Source organism: Artibeus jamaicensis, unplaced genomic scaffold, assembly GCF_021234435.1.
Source record: "Artibeus jamaicensis isolate MK-2021 breed Jamaican fruit bat unplaced genomic scaffold, CSHL_Jam_final contig_354, whole genome shotgun sequence".
NCBI lineage: Eukaryota > Metazoa > Chordata > Mammalia > Chiroptera > Phyllostomidae > Artibeus > Artibeus jamaicensis.
Genome location: NW_026521803.1, coordinates 18,740,887 through 18,762,326, shown reverse-complemented (window position 1 = coordinate 18,762,326; position 21,440 = coordinate 18,740,887). Strand labels below are relative to the sequence as shown.

The 21,440-nt window shown below is 42.1% G+C and overlaps 1 protein-coding gene, 2 long non-coding RNA genes and 1 pseudogene across 4 annotated transcripts in view; 2 read left to right on the top strand and 2 right to left on the bottom strand.

Moving 5' to 3' along the window:
• The window catches only part of MAPRE2 (microtubule associated protein RP/EB family member 2), a 145,924-nt gene extending 136,268 nt beyond the window's left edge, over window positions 1-9,656 (bottom strand). Inside the window, exon 1 of one of the 2 annotated variants that reach the window (XM_037154462.2) lies at window positions 9,580-9,656. Coding sequence is in view for 1 of the 2 variants with exons in the window: in XM_037154461.2 (XP_037010356.2) it covers window positions 8,079-8,102 (24 nt within the window). In the remaining variant the exon portion in view is untranslated. Of the gene's footprint in view, window positions 1-8,078; window positions 8,913-9,579 lie in introns of those variants that run through there. The other variant, XM_037154461.2, reaches the window with a different exon arrangement.
• Window positions 9,583-13,673, top strand: LOC119056142 (uncharacterized). Its single transcript, XR_005083832.2, has 2 exons — window positions 9,583-9,792; window positions 13,268-13,673. It is a non-coding gene; the product is annotated as an uncharacterized LOC119056142 (long non-coding RNA).
• A 2,563-nt stretch (window positions 13,674-16,236) lies between these two features.
• Window positions 16,237-19,896, top strand: LOC128627241 (uncharacterized). Its single transcript, XR_008391398.1, has 3 exons — window positions 16,237-16,308; window positions 18,916-19,063; window positions 19,746-19,896. It is a non-coding gene; the product is annotated as an uncharacterized LOC128627241 (long non-coding RNA).
• A 279-nt stretch (window positions 19,897-20,175) lies between these two features.
• LOC119056143 (ATP synthase F(0) complex subunit B1, mitochondrial-like) lies at window positions 20,176-21,041 on the bottom strand (annotated as a pseudogene).
• Between the last annotated feature and the right edge of the window lie 399 nt (window positions 21,042-21,440).

Here is a 21,440-nt window from a genome sequence, read left to right as displayed (position 1 = left end):
TTAATGTACAAATGAATCATTTTTGGGTCTTGTTAAGGTGAAGACGCTGATGAAGAAGTCCTGGGGCGTGTGTGGCATGGAATTCTGATTTTGGGGCACTCAGAGGTGACACTAATGCTGCAGGCCCTGGGACCACACTTGACTAGCAAGGCATCAGTGGGGTCCCGTGGGATGAACTTCTACAGCATTACCCAGCAACTGCACGCATTAGCAACATCCACGTAGTTGATGGATTCCTCTAGTTCCTCCACTTAAGCTGTTTACCTATTGAGGTATCCGTGCAAGAAAAGTCGGCCACATGCTAAACCCGACAAACTGAGAGGCCTGCCTGGCAGGTCTTACAAACTCAGAGACCTAAGGTAAGGACGTCGGGCGGTCTGAAATGAAAAATCCCTGCCTAAAAGCAGTTCAAGGCGGCAGTCACGTCCTGGGGTGGTACGTTTCCCTAAAAAAGGTCAGTCTTCACCTTAACTGAGCCTGTCTGTCGTCTTTTTGCATCTAAGATAACAAACCTGATAACATTCTTTCAGAATATCAAAGTAATTTCTTTTTTCCTGACACTTCAAAGCACTGTCACCGCACCAGAGCAAGAGAACACAAATCCCCTCATTGTTATTATCATGTTAATTGTTAACTCTTAACTATCCTACCTATACCCGCCTTGTAAAAGAACTGTGTCCATTCTTTTTCCTTTTTATCCAGTTCCAGAGATTATCCTGCTTTGCTTTCTCCTGCCTCCCTAATCTATCATCCATGAATTTCATGTAGCTCCCCTTATGTCTTCCCCTTTGATTTTTACATATAAAGTAAGTGGTAAAACTTTCATTTTTCCAAAAGCCTTTTCTCAATCGCTTGAGATTTTACTTCCTGGCAATTATCAGCTTGGGTCAAATAAGTTCATAAAAATCTTCCAGGTTTGGGTGTTTCTTAGGTTGACTATCTATTAAGAAATCTTGAAAGGATAGAAAATACCTGAAAACATCCTAGGAAATAAAAAGATTGCTAATTTTCTAGTTCTGGTTTTATTTTATATTTACCCTCTTAATTAAGCAACTTATGCAGAAAACTACAACCGCTTGATTTTTTTTCTTTAGTAGCTCAGACTTTTAAATTTATTATTCTAGAAATGTAGTCTCAGATAAGATATTTTACAGATGAGGAAAGATAGTCTTTTTGAGACTTATTATGGGATAAGAGTGGGTTTACAAAATTTAGCAAAGGAGAGAGAGAGAGAAAATGAAAACTCCAAACTAACAACAAACCAAAATAATGCAATGCCCCATTAAATGTGAGAAAAGCTTAAGTTTTTTTTAGTATAAGTAGGTCCCATATATTGAATGGGTTTAAAAAAATTGTTTATCTGAAATTCAGGTTTAAAGATTAAATCAGATTAAATTCAGATTAAAAGTTTAATTCTTTAGTTTGAATCTATCCCATGCAATATATGGGACATACTTATACTTAAAAAGAATCACTGGTTTTTGAGATTAAGATTTATCTGATATCTATTTTATCTGGCAACCCTGGGCCCCAAATTCTAACTGACCTTGATGTGCTGGAAGAGCAGATGCTGGGGGGGAGAATGAACAGACCCACCGAAAGTGTTGTTTAACCCCTCCAGTTGCACAAAGAATTACTTTCTGGATTTGCCAATACCACACAGAACACTTGATTATTACCACTCTGATTTGTGGAAACTCCTTTTGAAAGATCTGAGCCCAGAAGACCACACTTAAAAAAAAATTCATGCCAGAGGCCTCGCCGGAAGCAGGCAAAGCAGGAAGATTTTCCTCTATGTCCCTCTCTTTTCCACTTTGTAGGGCTGAAGAAGCTTAGTAGGGAAATGGAGACTGGTTTCTTGGTTAGACTCATTAAATGCTGTTATTGCTCTGGCTGGTGTGGCTCCATGGACTGAGTGCCAGCCTGTGAACCAAAGGGTCGCAGGTTTGATTCCCAGTCAGGGCACATGCCTGGATTGAGGGCCAGGTCCCTGGTTAGGGGCATGTGAGAGGCAACCACAAATGTTTCTCTCCCACTCTTTCTCCTTCCTTTTCCTTTCTCTAAAAGTAAATAAATACAATCTTATAAAATATGTTTTTGGCAAATTGATTGGATTCAAGATTATGTTGGAAAGAAGGAAGGAGAGAGTGGAAGGGGGTTGCAGATGCTCTCACCTGTTCCTTTTACCAGCTCATTGAAAGCAGCCTTGACCAGCCTTTGAAGAGGGTAGAACCTAGTGTTCTGACTTCACCTGTATGTATATACCCAGTAAAAAGTTTCACATGCTTTAGCAGAACTAAAAGGAATCGTCTCATTTTTGCAGCTGCCTTTTCTTACTTCTTTTCCCTTCTCCCACCAACTTCCAGCACCAATAGTCATATTTCTGCCACGGTGTTTATGATGAATTCTAAGTTAGAACCAATCTTTGTCCTTGCTTAAGCAACTGACAATTACAAATTCCCTACTCTGGTGAAAATGTAGTAAGTTCAGTTAGTTCCTAATTTAGGAACTACTGTGGAAAGAACTACAAGTGATATTTGAATGTACTGCATGCTGTATTAAAATATATTTAGTAAGACTGTGAAATCTAAGTTATGATAAGGGAGGCAAGTTACTTTCACTCTGACTGGTCCTCACCCAGTCGGCAGAGGACTTAGACCATCCGTCTCCAGCTGTGCCCCCTCCCCTTTCAGGAGCACGACTGGGTCCTGTTACCTTGGGAGTTGGTTGTGCACATGTCCGTACTACCAACAGTCCCAGAATGGGCTTAAACACACTTGTTTTCTCTTTGTCTTCAGAAATGATTTAGCTGATCTCAAGTACACCAAACTTTGTTACACTGTGTAAGTGTATTGTTCAATGTAATGAAAAAGCAACTCCTCTTTTTCCTTTTTATTGATTGATCTTCAAATGGCAGGTGCACTGATTCCGGAAAAGATGAAGAGGACACTGGTTTTATATATAACCCTTAAAGCTGCTCTATCATCCTAAGCGAAACCCATTTGCAAATGGTCTGTGGCCTGAACAAGTTGTGAAAAAGAGGAAGTTCTCTTAACTGAAGGAAATTTTATGAAAGGCAACCCTTACCAAAAAAATTAAGACAAGTTCCTATCGAAGTAGTTATTGTTCTTTCAAATATTCTTTTTAGAATCTTGATAGCAACCTTTTTAGCCCCGAGCAGAAAGCAAATAATCTGAAGACCAGAATCTGTTCTGCTTTTAAATTTGAAAATTTCAAACTAAATTGTCCATGGCATAACATCAGCCTTTAGTGATGTAAGTGACCGCATGTATATCTACTTGTCATTTAATGAGCGCTGCCTTCCTCAGGGCAAGCAGTTTCCCTTAAGCGTGCACTTCATAAGAGTAGTGATATTTCCAAAGGCAGCAGTCTGAAGTGGCGGTGAGGGGACATTTTCTAAATCTGAATAAATCCCTAAAGTATATCTTCCTACACTAAAACAAATAAGCACAGAAACGCCCTCACACATCTTCAAGGAAATTGCTACTGCTAAACAATTCAGGTAAGTGGCACCCTGGGCTTTGTTGGCAAGAGTGGGTCACCCCATTTTCTGAAGCTGCGGCAGTGCTGCACTCAGTGTAACTCAGTTTTACCCCGCTGGGCCTTACTCAAGGACAGGATTTTACGATGAACTGTGTCACTAAAATCCACTTATGTATTATTTATAAAGATACTGCTTTTGTAGAGTACATACACGTAAAAGGGGGGTATGAAACTAACCTGTCTAGTGATTGGTTTGAAACCAATTTTCCCTCCTTCTCTACAGCGGAAAACACTGAAAGCAAACTAAGGCTTTAAGTGAGCAAATTTGTATTCGGAACTGAAGTATGTTAAATCAAGGGAATAAATCAAGGGTCTGCAAATCTGGTCTGTAAATATTTAGTCAGTATTTTAAGCTCTGTGGCCCGTGCAGTCTTCAGTCAACAGTCCACCCAACTGAGGTAGCACAAAGGCAGCCCTAGACAAGATGTGAGCAAGTATGGCTGTGTCCACTCGACTTTACCTTGTACACTGAAATTTGGATCTCATGTAATTTCAAGGGTCTCAAATAGTTTTTTCTCTTGACGTGTTTTTGACCATTAAAAATATATAAAAACCAACCCTGGTTCCTGGGCGGTACAAGAACAAACCGGAGGCCACAGTTTGCTGACTGCTGAAACGATTGGAGCCACGGGTTTTGGGTCAACCTGAGCTTAATGCCACTGGACAAAGTTTGTTGGCAGTCAAAGTTTGTCAAGTGTGTAGATTTTTAGATTATGTTGGTTGGAAGCAATTTTCCCAATGATTCTATTCTATAAAGCTCTGTGGTAACAAACCACAATTTTGCTCAGTTTTCTGGAAATGTATGGGTGCAGATTTGGAGCAAAAGTTTTGTGCGATGAACAGATTTGAAAAACTATAGCCAGATTTCTCTGACTGAGGAGAGTGAATTCACTTTAAATGTGAGGATGGAATATGGAAGAGAGCTGGGTTCAATCTCTGTGCCCTCCAATAGGTGGATACTGCAGGGAGCTTCCCGTGGATGGAACTTGCTGTGAAGGAGACAGGGAAACGTGAAGTCAGAGGACCATTTAGAACAGACGCGAGACAGGGCACTTAAGCTTTTGTTGGCTGGCGGAACTAACCTTTAAGGGCCCTAAAGAGAGCTTTGCTACTTATGACCTGGGCGAGAATTTTAACTTACTTTGATTATCTAGAACAAGCTACTCATGGCTCAGAATGTTTGCAGTTGGCCTAGTCCAAAGGTTAGTTAAGAATAAATCAGGAAGAGCATGACTTAATGTGAATAGTTTCTCCTACTTGAAGGAGGGACGAGATAATTAGAAATGAACTTGTGTCATCACAGCCTCTGGGCAAGATTACATCAAAACCTATTCAAGAAAGAAACAGTATGATGTAATTGACAGTGGAAAAGGAATCAGTACCCCAGGTTTCTCACTTTGGCATTGCCATTTGGGAAGATCAGTTAATTTTTGGACTTTTTTGTGTTATTTGGCATGTGGGAATACAATTTACCCAATTATGCTTAGGCCCTGATATGTTAATAAGACTGAAGGGCTGAATAGATTTAAGATGATAAGACTACCTTAAGACAGTTCTCATGGGTTCTTGAAAACCTCAGAGCTTCTGAAGTTGAGATTGACTCCTTTTCTTCCTACCTTACCCCTTTGTCCTACTTGTAAACATTCCAGAGTTGGGTATATACCATCCTCTAAGGAAGTGTGTCTGATCTACCTGGGTTAGGTCCCATTTTTCTTGTCTATATTTCAGCCTTTCAGTATCTTATGTGTCTGAAAAAAAAGTGTTTTAAATGTCAGAAGTGCACATCCAGTCCTTTCTCTACTCTGCACAGAGTGAAAATGAGAGCATTTACATCACTTTGGTCTTGAGAAATTCTTAACATTTATTTTTGGTGGTGTATGTAAAAAAGAAAATACATCCAACTCTCCACTTTTAAATATGCTGGCTATTTAAATGTACTTGGGCTATCTTAATGAAGGCAGTAGGCAGATAACAATAAAAGCTGTTTAACTATTAACTCGTTATTTGTCCTACTCTGAAAAAATTCTCCTAGTTAGTGAATTCCTTTAGGCAACCACATAGTTGGTGTTTTTTCCACAATAATGGGTACAGAGTGAACTTTGGTGCCGTAAGTATTATAACAATTGTTGGTTATGCTCAGAATGCTGTTGTTTTTTTGTAAAAATGTAAGTGAACAAGTGAGCTGCCATTTTATAGCCCTTAAGAACTGTAATAGGCTTTCCCCAGCTGCTGCTCAGGTGCCTGGTCCTTGGGGGGGTGGGTGGTAAGGCCGTGTGGGGTGAGGCCCTCACTTCATCCAGCGGTTAGCGCCCCTCCTGGCAGCGCTTGCCCAGCACTCCTCCACACCAAGGCCTCTGTCTGCATCTACTCAGCCCTTAGCCTGCAGGATGGTGAAGGTGACTGATGAAGGTGCTGGAGGATAAGATCAATGACCTCAGGGAAGCAGCTGGTGTAAAAGTTGTGCCTTTCCAGCCAGGCTTGTTTGCAAAGGCTCTGGCCAATGTCAACATCTGGAGCCTCATCTGCAATGTAGGGGCTGGCGGGCTGGCAACCTGGCCCCGCAGCTACTGCTGCGCCAGCAGGAGGTCCTGCCCCTCCAGCAGCTACTGCTGCACCAGCTGAGGAGAAGAAAGTGGAAGCCAAGGAAGAAGAATTTGAGGAATCCGATGATGACACAGGCTTTGGTCATTTGACTAAACCTTCTCTGTAACACATTCAATAAAAAGCTGAACTCTGGGGTGTGGGGGAAAGAATTGTAACAGAACTTTGGCTCATATATATTCAGAATATCTGTCTTCGAAAATAAAACTGAACGTACTTAGGCTGCTTTGCTCACAAGTGTTCGCCCCACCTTCTGATAACGTTCAGAACAAACAAGCAGCATGGATAACATAAAAAGCTCTGTGCTATGGGGGCTGTAGACATAACGGCCCTGAAGAAGCAACAGAACACCAAGCAAGGTAAATAAGTGCTGGGAGAGGTTCAGAGTTCAACAGCTAACAGCACTGAAACTTTGCCGGGCACTGGTCTTCCTCCTTCAGGAGCAGAGTGGGGGAGAAAGCCTGTAGGCAATGCTGGAGGGAGTGGCGGTGATAGAAAAAATCACGAGGAAAGGAGAGGTATAAAAACTAAAAGTAATAGTAAGAAAGATGAGAAAGAGAAGTATCTAATAAACTTTGTTTACATCTTTAAACAGGTCATCTTATTTAGGCTCACCCTGTGGGGATACGTTTCTTAAAGCAGGAAATCTCCCACTAACAGCAAAAATAAAAATTTATGTAAAATGTTAATATTACCATTTCTATTTAAATAGACCCTTCAATCCACCCTTGAATGTGTAATCAAACAGTATTTGATGTTTTGTATTCAAAATTTATGGATCGCAAATTCATTCTATTTCACACAATTGAAATTACTCCAACTAGTTCACACTTTTCCAAGAATTTTTAAAATATGCCTCAACACCGAAGAGATTACAAGATGTCTAGTTAGTTGACTTTGTATTTCCCCTTCCAACAGGAGAGAACATTATTTGAAGCAGGTGGAATGGGAGCTGGAAAAGGGAGAGGCTGCTACAAGCCAACAGATCCTGATCAGATATTCAAATGTGTTTTCAAAGGAGTGACCTTTGTGCGTGTCAATAAGCTCCTCCATGTAATTACTTCCTATTCCCGGGCTCCGCCTTGGAGTGCAGCCGACTGCTGACTCACCAGACTACTCCTAGTTAGTTTCTGCCGGGTTTCCCCACTGCCTGCTACACGTGAGGCGACACAGGAATGAAAGTTTCTACCCGTCTCCTTAACAACCTTAATAACCATGCAGCAACCAGGCATTGACAGTGAACTTCCATCTTTCTACTAAGAACCAGACCCTAGACAGAGAGGGTGAGAAATGATGTGGCAGGTGTCAACTGCAAGCAAAGCTGACAGATGACAGTCCCCACCCTAGGGCATTCTTCAGCAGCACCCAGTTTCAGCGTCTTTACCCCCACCCACCCTAGTAGTTAAACTGGCACCTTGTCCTGCAACGCCTGTAAAGGCTGGCCACTGAATTCTTCCTTTGCAACAGTGACTCAAACTCTGCTGCACAATGGTATCCCCAGAGATTAAAATAAAGTACTGACGGTTGGCTCTCATCTGCACACTATCTGATTTAACTGAATTTGGAGGACAGATGGACATCAGGATTGGTCAAAGCTCCCAGGTGATTCTAATTGGCAGCAACGTTTGGGAACCTTTGCTTTGGAGAAGCAGTGTTCTTCCCACGCAAGAGAAACCTGCCGGCTTAGCGTACTTAATGACCACTGGGTGGGCTCCCACACTTTCTCTCTTGGAGATCTACTGACACATAGCCCCTGATATCCTCATTATTCGACAGAATAGAACGTTAGGAAAGCAATGGGGACATTTCCAGCGGGGACACTGGCTAGACAACGACCAGTGCCCATTTGCTTGCTGAAAACACAGATTTAGCGTCCAAGAGAAGCAATGCAAAGGTGCCATTCTTTTGATTACCTTTTGATCTCTGTTCTGTTTCATTCCACAACGTCTTGTTCGGCAAAGTTGTAAACCTTGGGCCTCTCAGATTAGGAGCAGGTGCTGCGCCCGAACCTCAATCAAGAAGGGACTGCGCGTTTCACTTCGGCTGGGACGGAACCTCCGCCTCCCAGCGCGGCCCCAGGGCAGATACTATGCTAATCAAGAAAGTTCTATCGTCTCCCCGTGGGCGGGCGGGTGTAGGTTCGAACGCTTAACCCTTGGTGGTTTTACGTGACTGCACTATAGTGCGTTTTAGTGACCTCCTCTGGCCTAGAGGGTCTGGCCCACGTCCCAAAAAGGGGAGGGGGAGAAGAGAACGTGAGCCAGCGATGGAGGAGACACGCAGGGAGGAGGCAGTAGTGTGGGCTGGTGGGCTGGTGCCGGGATGAAGGGATGGCTAATGTTAGGAATATTAATTACTCCAAGCGCTAGCGACCCTGCAAGGACTAGCAGGAGGGGACTGGGGGTTAAGACAAAGGCTCCTCCTGCTCAAATGGCTTCAGCGCCCCTTCCTCCGAGGTTACAGCTTTGCCCTCTACGATGGCAGGCCCTTGGCATGGGACTGGCAGAGTGACTCAGGGGTGAGCAAATCGACTGGCTCTTTCGGGGTTTGAAAGTCTGCATTTCCGAGCGCTCCAGGTTCAGAGGGGACGGTCTTTCTGTGCCCACCCCCTCCTCTGGCCCTTTGTGGGGTTTCTGGTCTCGGCACAGCCCTTCGAAGGGTGGGCTGGAGAATTCCCTACGGAAGCAGAGTGGGGAGTCGCCGAGTAGCCCTCGCCCTGCGCGCCGGTTGCTCCCTGCAAAAGAACCACTGGGGCTTATAGTAACTCTTTTCCACCGACCCAGCAACGAGTTTCGGGGGCCGGGAGCAGAGCGAGGGCGGGAGCCGGAGCCGGAGCGGGGAGTGGTGGGGCTGGTCTCCGCCGAAGGGGAAGCCGTGGGGGCAGCGGCGGGGTCGGGGTCCAGGGTTTGCTGCCCGGCGGGAGGGCGCCCGCTGCTGCGCTTCCTGGTCGGCCCCGAAGCGCGCAGCCCCTGCCGGCGCCCCGAGCTCTCAGCCCCTGCGCCCCAACTCTGGCGTCTCTAGGTTGGTGCCCTGGGGGTGCACACCAGCAAGATCCACTTCTTCACCAGCGCCAAGTGTTCCTGTCCTCGGCCCTCAACCCCAGAGCCAGTCCACTTTGCTTCTGCCAGCGTGGCAGTCCGACTCCCTCCCCTTTCCCGGGGTGTGCAGCGTTGCGGCCCCAAGGAGAGGCGGCCCGCAGGAGTGCGGCGGGGCACCCCCGGGCCGCGGCGCAGACCCCTGCACAACTTCTTGCTGGGCTCGGAGACCCCCGGTCCCACTGGCTCAGCTGCCGGCGGACTGTAGTCCCCGGGCAGCAGAAGGAAGTCAAACCAGTGCCTGGCCGGGGAGGGACCTCGTCAGGGCAGGGGTGTCGGGGTGCGCAGGGCGGTACCGCTTTAAATGCACTTGACTCACCTGCTCCGGCGCTGTGGCCTCCTTCCTCTACTGACAGCTGGGGGCTTTGTTTTCTCCACCCACCCGGCCGGTCGCGCTCCACCCCCACCGCCACACGTGACTCACCGTCTGCCACCGCCGCCGCTCGGCTTGTCCACCCCGGGAGAGCGCAGCCAGCGCCACCGTTCCTTTCGGGGGGTGCGGGGTGGAGACCCCAGCCGAGGAGAGGTCCAGGTAGGTCCAAGGTCACCCACCGGCGGGCCAGTTGGAAGGTTGAACGCAGGTTAGAACCCTAAGGGTGAGTCAGTGGTATAAAGTGTTGGCTGGGGAAGCGCGCTGGGCTTTTGGGCCCCACCCGAGAGGGAGGAAGCCGGCCTGGCTGGGAGAAGGGGCTTGAAAGGCGACATTACACGCTGAATTAAGTACCTGTGACTGGGGACTTCGCACGAAGGGATTTGCATCGGCTTTTGTCACCAATTGTTTATACTCAGACCTGGGGAACAACTGATGATGAGGCGCAAACTAGTTTTGTCAAGAACATTTTTAATTGCACTAGACAATTCTAAACTAAACAATACGATTATTATTAACCAGGCAATAATAAAAATGGTTTTATTGAGCTTTTATATCTGCTGTTTGGTGCTCTTGATCCTTGGTTCTATTTGGAAAACGGGACCCAGGCTGTATAAGCTAACTAGACATTATTGATGTGGGCTCCTTCCACTTGGAACAGCACCTATTTTGAATAAAATGAATTGAGAAAATGTCAAGACGCAGCTCAATATCGGCTGCTTTTGGAAGTGCTCCCAGACTTTGCTGATCTCCAGTGTTTGAAACCACAAGAACCTGTAGTCTGAATACTTCCTTTTGCCCTTGGAGAACACATCGCCTATAATTCCTCCCAGCACCCTCCAAGTTGCATCTCAGGAAAAAGATCGTCTTCACTTCCCCAGTGTCCATTAAAGCGAAGTCTGCATAGCGGGGTGACTTAGTCCAGTGCTTCCCAAACTTGAACGTGCAGAGGGATCACCTGGGGGCCTTGGTTAAGACCAAAGTCTGATTTAGTGGATTCGGGGTTGGACCTGAGATTCTGCATAATACTCCCAGGTAATGTCATTGCTACCGGCTTGAGGATCACGCTTTAAGTGGCAATACTTAGGGCACCCAATTTGTCATTGGTCAAATATTCTGAGTCCTGACTGCGTTACTTAATAGCTCTGTGACTTTAAGCAAGTTTCTTAACGTTTAAGCCTCCCAAGTTGTAAAATAGGATGTTACTAATACCCACCTCAATCTCGAAAATTAAATGAGAAAATTCATCTGAAGTACCGAGGGTAGTGCCTGGCACACACACGTGGGGTTTAGAGATTGTTGAGGTGGTCTTGGCAGGACGGCCGGCACAAACCCCAACACACCTGCAGGGGGAGTGGTGTGTGCACTGAGCACAGGGGCTGAGGCCAGCCGGAATGACAACTGCACCCCCACAGTGCCTTGCGGCAGATGTGTAGAATAAGTTTAATTGCACAAGTGTCATGCAGAGCAAATCATATGTGTTTAAAAGTTCTGCTTGAAGCAGGGACCTGCACTTGGTCATGGTGATGGAGAGGCAGGGGCTGCTCTGACTGCTCTCAGCACTGGGAGAACTTGATCCCCGTGGCAGTGGAAACAATTTTGTGAAAAAAGGTGAAAACACCAAAAGGTGTTTGTGAGAACATGGTTTCCAGTGAACTAGATAGTTTTTACCCTGAGGGACGTGGCTTGGAAAAGCAATCTGTGATCAAAATGTGAAAATTCCCGAAGCAGAAGTGCCTAGGTTTTCTTTCTCAGCACCACCTGATAGCTATTTTCATCTGAACATTTTGAAAGAGTTTTTCTCAGTTCTTTTTGTCATTAAGTTCTGTCAGCTTATAGCACTGGATCTGTAAAACAACTAAGGGTGGTTTTCAGGTTTAACAAGGGAAATCTCACAAAACAAACTGCAAAGAAAATAAATCCCAAAATGTGTTTATTAAAGAACTTTGAAATTTTTAAAAAAGTTCTCCTGTTTCATCTGCAAAACTTTAAAGCCTGATAAATTGGTTCTGGGACATTGAATTAAAAAATAATTTTGCTTTTTATTATAGATAATGTCCAGCTGACTGTCAGATGGGTAATCTATTTTGATATCTGAAAGAGTAAATGAATTGTTAAGGAGTAGTACATTTTTTATCCTCATTAAAAACCTCGAAATTTAAATTTCAATGAATTTATTAATGAAGATACGATATTCTTAGCTCTCAAAATGAATGGGTATTGTCACCCTAGTTCTCATATCTCCCTTCTTCAAGCCCCTTCTTTTTGCACCCCTCCCCCCAACTACGAATGTTTAAGAATCATTTCTTGGCTTTTTATTTTTCTTATTTTCTCCCACTTTCCTTGGAGATTTATGTGTTATGTTTAATTTTCAAGTGTGTGATTCCTTCTGAATGTACCTACATTCTTAACCTGTTTCCAAGCCCCATGTCTGCGTTACCAATTATTCGCTAGGCATTTCCACTCAGTTTCCCACTAGTCCAGAAATTTCAGTGTGCTCTAAATTAAGCTCCACCCTCCATAAAACTCATTATTTTTTTTGGTAATAAATCAAGATGGTTATCTGCATTGGTCCACCTTCAGTGCTATTTCAGGGGCTTGGAGAGGATGTGGGACACACATGAGTATCTTTGCTACCTTCCTGCTGCTACCAGATATATTGGTGAGACTCTGCCTTCTTCAATAGTGACAGGAGCCCACTCATATATAAAAACAACTTACTGGTGTATCGTCCACATATGCAGCAATGGGCTGCTGCATTAATGGTGATCAGTGTGAAGTGAGCTAGTGAGGCTAGCAGTCAGGGTAGGCTAGATTATGCTGCTGTAACAAATAACATCAAAATCTCAGTGGCTGCCCTGGCTGGTATGGCTCAGAAGGTTGGAGCATTGTCCTGTAAACAAAAGGGCTTCGGATTAAATTTGCAGTTGGGGCACATACCTAGGTTGTTGGTTTGGTCCCTGATCTGGGAGTGTATGATCCTGTGTCCCCCAAGCACGAATGGGAGGCAAGCAATCGATGCTTCTCTCTTGCATCGATGTTTCTTTCTCTCCCTTCCTCTCTCTCTAAAAAAAGCAATGAAAAAATGTCCTCAGGTGAGGATATAAAAACAAACAAACCTCAGTGACTTAATACAACAAAAGTTAATTTCCTGCTCCTGCAAAGTCTCCTGGGCAGCTCTTCTGGTGGCTCATTTTAGCCTGCTTCATTCCTGTGACCTCTCCATGAACAGCATGGCAATGGGATGGTAGGTATAGAACTCTGCACTTGAAATGACAGATGCTCTCATCTAGATATGACACAGATCAGTCCTGACATGTCGCTGCTTGAAGGAAATCACATGGTCATCACCTAACTAACTTTCAGGGGTATGTACTCTGAAGGAATGGGAAAGTATAAATCTTGGGGAGGATAAGTAATGTCTACCACAGGGATCCATTTGACACAGCAGGTTGTGAGGGATAAAATAAAATTGGAAACAGTCTAGGTATAGTAGGAGGTGAGCATAGAATACCAGTTGGAGGAAGGTAGTCAGTTGTATGTGGAGTCTTGGGAGAAGCATGGTCCTTGTTGTTGTTATACAATATTATGTAGTGGGACACTGAAACGTGAAAAATTCTGTCTCTCTGCTTCTCAGGGTCACCTTATGATTTAGCCAAGGTCAGCTGACTTCAGGCATTGATCATCTAAGCTCTTCTGTGACGCAGGAGCCGGGGAAAAGCTCCCATCTTGATTATACCCCGAGGACACACCAACCACTGATAAGTAAGGTTTCATCAACACAAGAAACTTTGCTAATTTTGCTGACATTGATGGTCATTCTCCACTTGAAGAGTGAATATGTGTCTATGAAGGATGAAATATTTCAATGAGCTCAAGTCCTGTGTTTTCCCGCATCATTGTCTGAATTATGCTTTTGACAAAGAAATTTCTTGTTTTCAAGGCAATGTTGAAATGTAGCCTAATGAGTAAAAAGCAGTCCATAAATAAGTGGAAGAAAGTACTCATATCAATGTAAAAAAATAAAATCATGTTTTTCAACACGTTTTTTGGCTTCTTCTTTAAACAGTAGAGATTTTGTCAACTAAACTTGCTTCTGACATCTCCCACCACGTCACGTATTTAAAAGAGATAGAGCACCGATGAGTGCTGTTAGCTCTAAAATGCCACACAAACATAGGATAGTGTAATGTGTTGCTGGACACTCAATAATGCTTTTGATCTCAGTAATTTTATGTTGTCTCTGCCCACATCCATCAGTTACTTCCTTTTTAAAACAATTACCTCTTATAAAACTGCTCCCAAATAAGTATTTTTACTTAACATCAGCATCTGCCTAAAGCTAATACTCTGAAAGCTTCAATCATACATTTCCACAAATATCTAATGTGAGGTATTAAAAAAGAGGCAGAGTTTATCAATTAATATTTTAAACTGTATGCCCAAATATTTTTCATGCTATCTGGTTTATTTTTAGCTCAGTCCTTTCTGTGATTTATATTTAAGTATAAATCATAACCTCAAGAGATATGCTGCAATAAACAACTTTGAATGTATTGTTAATACCATGTAGGACGGAGATGAAAATGTTCATTTCCAAGACACAATAGGGCTTATCGAGATGAGTATTAAAGGTGGCATAAGATGACAACTTCACAGGAATCATGGCCTTGTGATAACTCAGGTCTTGTCATGGAGTGAATGTTGAAATAAAAAAAAACAATACCACCTTCAAAGCATTGTTTGAGCTCTTCCAAGTAAATATTTGTGATTTACCTAAAAAGCATCATGTTTTATCAAATTAATATGAGACCTTAAATGAATCAACCAAGTCCTAATTTCTATCAATGTCCATTAGCAGAAACTGCTGCCTCCATAAGGAAACAGAATAGCAGAGTGAGAATATGCTTATTGTATAATATATATTTGTGGATACATCATAGGCTATACTTCATGTCCAGCAGAAGGAGCAAAATGTTACCTCAGCTCATTTAAAGTAAGTCACTGTGTGACAATAAGTATACTACATTGAAAAAAAAATAACATAAATCACATGAAATAAATTAGACGTACTATTTATAGATGCTGTATAGAACAGATATAGTGTTAGAAGAATCTACTACTTCTGTATTCAGTATTATTTTCATCATAGTACATTTTGAAGGCAGCAGATTTAATTAACTAAATATACTGTTGATTAATTTTTTTAAAGAGTAAAGCTATCTCCAAAGTTACCTAGCCAGTGTCTGAGGGCAGGAGATGAAATCTGTTAAGGTTTTGTACTGCAACGTCATGGAGACCAAAGCCCAAATAGCTTTCTAGGGACCAATGGGATCACCACTGTCTCACCTTGGGATTTTCTGGGAGACAATGCTGCCAACTTTTTAATTGAAACATATTCTTGATTTATTAAACATTACTCGCCAATTGCGTTTTCTTTGCAGTTTCCCTATATCCTGTCCACGAGTTGGTCATTGGTCAACCAGTGTGAGAATACTAGGTAACTGATTCCCCATCTTTCTTCAGAATCTTCTAATGGTCTTTGATTCTTCACAAGACGTTTGCTATTGTTTGGCTTTTCAAAATTTACAATTGCACCGGCCTTCCTAAGATGTAATTTATTCAACAAATGGTTTTGTGATGCTTTCAATTGGGTACTTTGTTAGGTGCTGCAGTTACCCAAATGCTCTTTGGTCTGAGGGTCTTACAGAACAAGGGAAGACAAATGTGTGCAGTGTGGCTTGAGAGGTGTTAAAAGATGTGAGCAAAATGCTAAGAGAACACTGGACAGTCGAGAAGGACATAAGAGAAGAGCTCTCACTTGCGTTGGGTCTTAAGGGATGAAGAAGAATGTACCAGGTAAGGATGGTTTGGGGTGGGGCAGAGTGTGCGGGCACAGTATTCCAGAAAGGGAATTTGAAAACAAAGATATCATTAGAGATTCAAGAATGATGAGAAGTTCAAGGTGGCTAAAGGCCTGGGTGTGTGGAATGGAGAGGTCACTGAGGGTGGACTAAGAAAGCCTGGGTGTGTCCAGCTAAGATGTTTGGATGTAATACTTTGGACAGTGGTCTCCAAAATGGGGTGAGAACACTTTAGAGTTCAACACGTTGTATGAGATGATACACTGGAGTGGGGGGGAAGAGTGTGAAAACTTGGAGTTCTTTCTGAAAATCTGAGAAAGTACTTAGGTTTGACAAATAAGTAACATATGGACTGTCATTGGTGCCCTTTCTTGGTCTATATGTCAGACAGACAGAGGGACTTACCAGGTACATGGAATTCTGAGGGAAGGGTTGAGAGCCACAACATTAAGGAGCTGTCCCTAACCCCCTTATTTATTCTTAAAGCAAACTTCAGCTTGTTAGCAGTTTATGGGTAACTGGTTAAATGGACTTATATATATTTAACTTGACTAAGTCTCACAAAATGGATAAATGACTTAAAATGTTGGAGTTAACATGAGTAATACAAATATGAATTTTCACATAAGCCCATGCAAAATTCATGGATCACTTTGAAAAATGAGTATCATAATTTCATAACCTCATCCACTGATGGACTTTCTCTTTGTATATATGATTCTCTGTGAGATGTATTTTGCAGCTCTACCGCTATGAAACAAAACATCAAAATAAACTGCACTTCGAATCAGATTTTAAACTGCTATATCAGAAGGTAATAAAAGCTTTCAGAAATTTGAAGCATATTCAACATCATACTCACTAAATAACATTTTAGTGATAACAAAATATTTTGTCAACCATTAAGAAATAGAATATAAAATTGTGACTTTCATTTATATCTCACCTTTAAAAATTTCAATTTTTATGTATACTTTTCTATATATATTAATGCACTCATTTTAAATCTATGTAACTTATACATGAATGTGTATGTGTGAGAAAAGAAACGTTTTACTTAGAGGAGTGTAGAGGCATAAGGAAGCCAAACTAGGTTTTAGAGTGAAGGTGTCTGCAGTCAAGCTTGTGCTTTAGAAGATGATGTAGACAACACTGTGGAGTGGGAGATGGGACACAAGAGTGCAAAAGATCAGCCAGGCGGCTACTAACCTGATTCAGAGGGAAGATAGTAAGGACCTGGTGATGGAGAGGAAAGATCACCAAAACACGTGGTTTGGTTTTCAGTAGGAGTGTGTGTGTGTGTGTGTGTGGGGGGGGGAGATTGATTTTAATTGATTCCTAGGTTTGTACCTTGCCAGTCTGAGTGGAGGGTGGAACTGTAACTTGAGATGAGGCCTCAGGAGCAGAGTTCAGTTCAGGACATGTAAGTCAGAGGGGCCCAAGGGATTCCTGGGAGATGACTAATGGGTGTTTTCAATACATGAGGCTCAGGAGAGCTTGGAGATACTGATTTTATAGTAGCTTTAATTTCTTGATGTGCAGCTCTTTCTACAAGTGCTGGTCTTAAAAAATATTCCTTCATTTAAAGACATTAACACAATAGCTTCACATTTAAATCATTCATAATGTAATAAAAATATTAAGAATCAGCTTACCATCGTATCACCAAACAATCTTAGAATTTTAATTGGACATTTAGGCTAATTTACTATTTTGTTATTTTTCAAGTGTTATCTAGACTATGGTTTAAGATACACACTCTCTCTGTACTGTGTTCTGTCTTTTCACACCTTAAACCTTCTCGTTGAAGCCAGTCATTTATTTTCTTTTATTACACTGGAGAAACTGTGAACATTTTCCAACTCTGCTGTGTATCCCTTCTTCAGGAATCAGGAGCACTGTTAAACCATGGCGTGATATCCCCCATGTTGGCACTGAACAACCTGTCAAAGCATGTTCTTGCTATGTTATGAGGATGGCTTTCTTATTTCTTACTGTTGTTCAGTTACAGTTGTCCCAGTTTTCCCCCCTTGCAAGGATGCCTTTCATACCATGCCACTTTCTCTACTTCCTTACCTCATTCTTACTAAGAATCTGCAAATAATTTACCAGTTTAATTTTCAGGTTTCATACAATTCAATTTTAACCATTTATCTCATAAATAGGATACTATAATTATATAATGCCAAGTAGACATTTAAACTTGTAATTTCTTCTATCGTGGTTTTATGACATTGTATTATTTGTCATCTCAAGTACTTATACACTCTCTTCTTTATTAAAATGGAATTAATTTTAGTGCAGGGTTTCTCTCTCTCCATTAGAATGGAAGACCCATGCGGGCAAACATTTTTGTCTGTTTTGTGTACTGTTCTATCTCCAGTGTGTAGAACTGTGTCAGGAACCTGATAGATGATAAATAAGTATCTCTAAATGACTGAATGAATACAGAACATAAAGGAACAGAACAGACTCCTAAAATGTCTTGATTTGAATCATCTTCCTTTCTATTTTTTAATATTTAAATCTTGCCATATTGTATTATTTCATTGTAACTTAGCAACTCCATCTATTTTTTAAAACTCAGTTTAATATAAGTTCATTGTGTGAGATAGTTATTTTGATACATACAAAAAGTTGTAATCTTTCAGCATCCAGGAGAAAAAGTCCCTTCAATCTTTTAGCTTACAGATATACTAAAGGCCACAAACAAATCTTATGTAAGTCTCCCAGAAATATGTAGGTAGGAAGGTTAAGTTTACTCTTAAAAATACAACCCAGCATTTATAAGCAAAAGTTCTCTCTAGAATATGGCAAATAAATAAATAAAAATATAAGATCATTAAAATAATAGAACAGGAGATGTAAAAATTGATTTCTTGAAGACCATGACTATCTGTACCAATGAAACACTAATTATATGCTACATTTCAAGGCATTGCTAAAACAGCATTTAACCAAATCCACAAATTAACTCTTGCCATTATTATCACCATTTCATGGTACGTTCTCTTCCCCTATCTAAAATTTGAGAAGAGTAACTGGGAAAATTACCACTTAACCATCTCAGAGAAATCCAGCTGCTGGGAGTGCCCACTGGCCCTGGGGACTTGGGTGGGACTCCCTCACATGCAGATAATGGATGGAGAGTGGAGTCTGTAGTGGTGGGAAAGTCTGGCCCTGACACTCCCCAGTCAGTTGTGCTTGGAAGAAATGCTAACATGGTTTGCCACGCTACCATGTGTTTCTTTGTTCTCCAAGAACATCCATTCTGTTCACTGCTCATGAGTGCACATTTAATTTACTCTCATAATTAGGAGGGTCAATGAGTGAATATGGAATGTAGAATACTGAGCATCCACATACTCCTTCCGAACTCTTCCTCATTTTATTTTCTTTGTTTTTTTCCCACTCTTATAAGGATCTTATAGGAATAAACAAATTTTGGACAAGTGGCAAACATTTCATATTACCTGAAAACAAGTGTGCAATGTGTGCTCTCAATGCTGATAATGATGACATAGAAGCAGAGTCCAGCAGTCCACATAACTGCCATGAAGACTGTTACGGTGGGTACAGGTCTTCACGGTCGGCTCCAGAATAGTGGTATTTTTTGGTGCTAGGTCAGACTCACTGAGGCTGAAGACTGAATTGGCAGCATGCTGTTTATTCGTAATGAGCTCTCTCCTGCACCAAGTGGAACCAAGTGCAAAATATAGAAAATTGTATGTTTAATGTACACAACTTGGTGAGTTTAGAGGGAACACTTCTGATCCTGATTGGGAGAGATCTCGGATTCCAGAGGCAGAGCCCTGCTGGCTTCTCACATCAGAAGAGAGGGCTGTGTATATAGAGAATAAAATAAAAGAATAACTCCCCCAGGAATATTCAAATAGTTAAAGAGATTATAGTTATGGGATGGATTTGGGGGTAACTGCTGAAAAAATCACATTAAAATATTTTAGGGTATGGGAAAACGATCACTTCAACATACTAAGAGACAAAGACAAGATTCAAAAGTTTTGATATCTTGTATATCCAGGGTAATATTTCAGTAAAATGTTTCCATATGTTTTTATGCATAGAGAAGTAAATAAATAAGTAACATCGGAGAAAATATTTTTAAATGGTGGTAATTCTGGATCACAGGGAATTTCTATTCTCTTTTGTATATATCTCTGTCTCTATACTAGAGAGAGGGAGGGGGAGAGAAATTGACTGATTTTAAGGAATTGGCTCTTGGTATTGCAGGATGATTGCAGAGGCTGACAAGTCTGGAATCCAGAAGGCTGAAGGCCAAAGAGCTGACATTGAAGTATTGAGGAGAATTCCTTCTTCTTTGGGAAACCTCATTCATTTCTCTCAAAGGCTTCAACTCTTTGGATACAGCCCACCCACATTATGGACGGCAATGTACTTTAATCACATCTAAAAAATACTGTCACATCAACATCTAGACTGGTACTTGACCAAACGACTGGACCTCATAACCTAGACAAGGTGACAATAAAATTACATCACAGCTTTCAAGCAATCCCCCCTCCTTCCTTTTATTTCTAGTAACAGGCAGATTTTCCATTTAGGTACCACCTCCTCCTCGTTTAGTCCATGCACTTTGGTCACACAGACTGGTTTCCATTTAGTCAACTGTTTCTAGCTGTCTTGATCGAGATAGACGCATTCACAGAACTGGCTGTGCTTGAACCTTCTTTGCAGCTTTATATCCGCAATGCAGTTGGCAAGTGTCTCCTCCTCCTGCTGTGTGGAGAAGGATTATGTGCTTCTCTACCCATTTTATCGTGTGCTCTGTTCCTTTTGACATATCATGATCTGCACTGAGATATGATAGGTCAGGTCATTCTTTACCTTCTTGTATACTCTAGACAGCCATTTCTTGTAAGTAACCCTCCAGGCCATAGCAGTGTTATTCCTCTGGACGTCAAAAAGGTAATGGCACTTTTGAGCCAGTTCCCTCTGTGACTTTTCCAGATCAATTGAATCCTGGATGTTTTCGATGGGATCCTGTTTTGCCTTTTCTAGTCGGGGAATTTTTTGCTCACTGAGTTTATCAGCAAAGTCCCCACCAGAGGCACCACAATTTTTAATTATACAGATAATCAACCCTATTGTTGATATGGCAGAGGTAGTCTCTGGAATAATCATACATATTTCTTTGGATAGAAAATATAAGAGAAGCCCGGTTCTGAACACATAGGGTCCTGCTATACTGGTTTTAGTAAAAAGGAACTGAAAGAATTCCTCAGGGATCAGCCCATGATGAGCTAGCTTTCCTCCGTATCCAGGAAGAGGGGTTACAGGGCAAGACATGGCTGCCCATTGTGAAAGATCCTTGTTGCCTACAATACCCCTGGACCGGGGAGGGCTGCATTCTTGAGAGGAGGCTGCCAGTGGCAGAAAGTACCAACTGAGACAGCATGGTCAGCAAGGGTCCACTAGATGATGTTAGTGTCCCAGTGACCTGGATGAGAATCTGAAAGGGGCAGAAGCAAGATGGTCACTAGCAAATCTTTAGGGATTACTTTTTATAATAAGAAAGAAAGAAGGAGTTACCTTTAAATGGATGGAATGGATTTGTTTGGAAGTACAAAGTGAGGAAAGATGTAGAGAAAGGTGAGGGGGGGAAGGGGTTAGGGGGGGGGGGGAGGAAAAGAGGGAGATAAGGGGGGAGGAATGGGGGGGGGGGGGCAAGGGGCAGGGGAGTGGATGGGAAAATAGACAAAATGTACTTGAAAAATACTTTTTAAAAAAGAAAGGAATGACTATATTCATTGATTCTAAGACAAACTTTTTTTTTTCATTTTAATACCTCTGAAATTGGATGTCATGGCATGTCATAGTTTAATAGAACTTTCTTTTATAGTACATATAAAAATAATGGTGTATCATATTCAATAACACTTTAGGCTTGATGAAAACATGATGTTT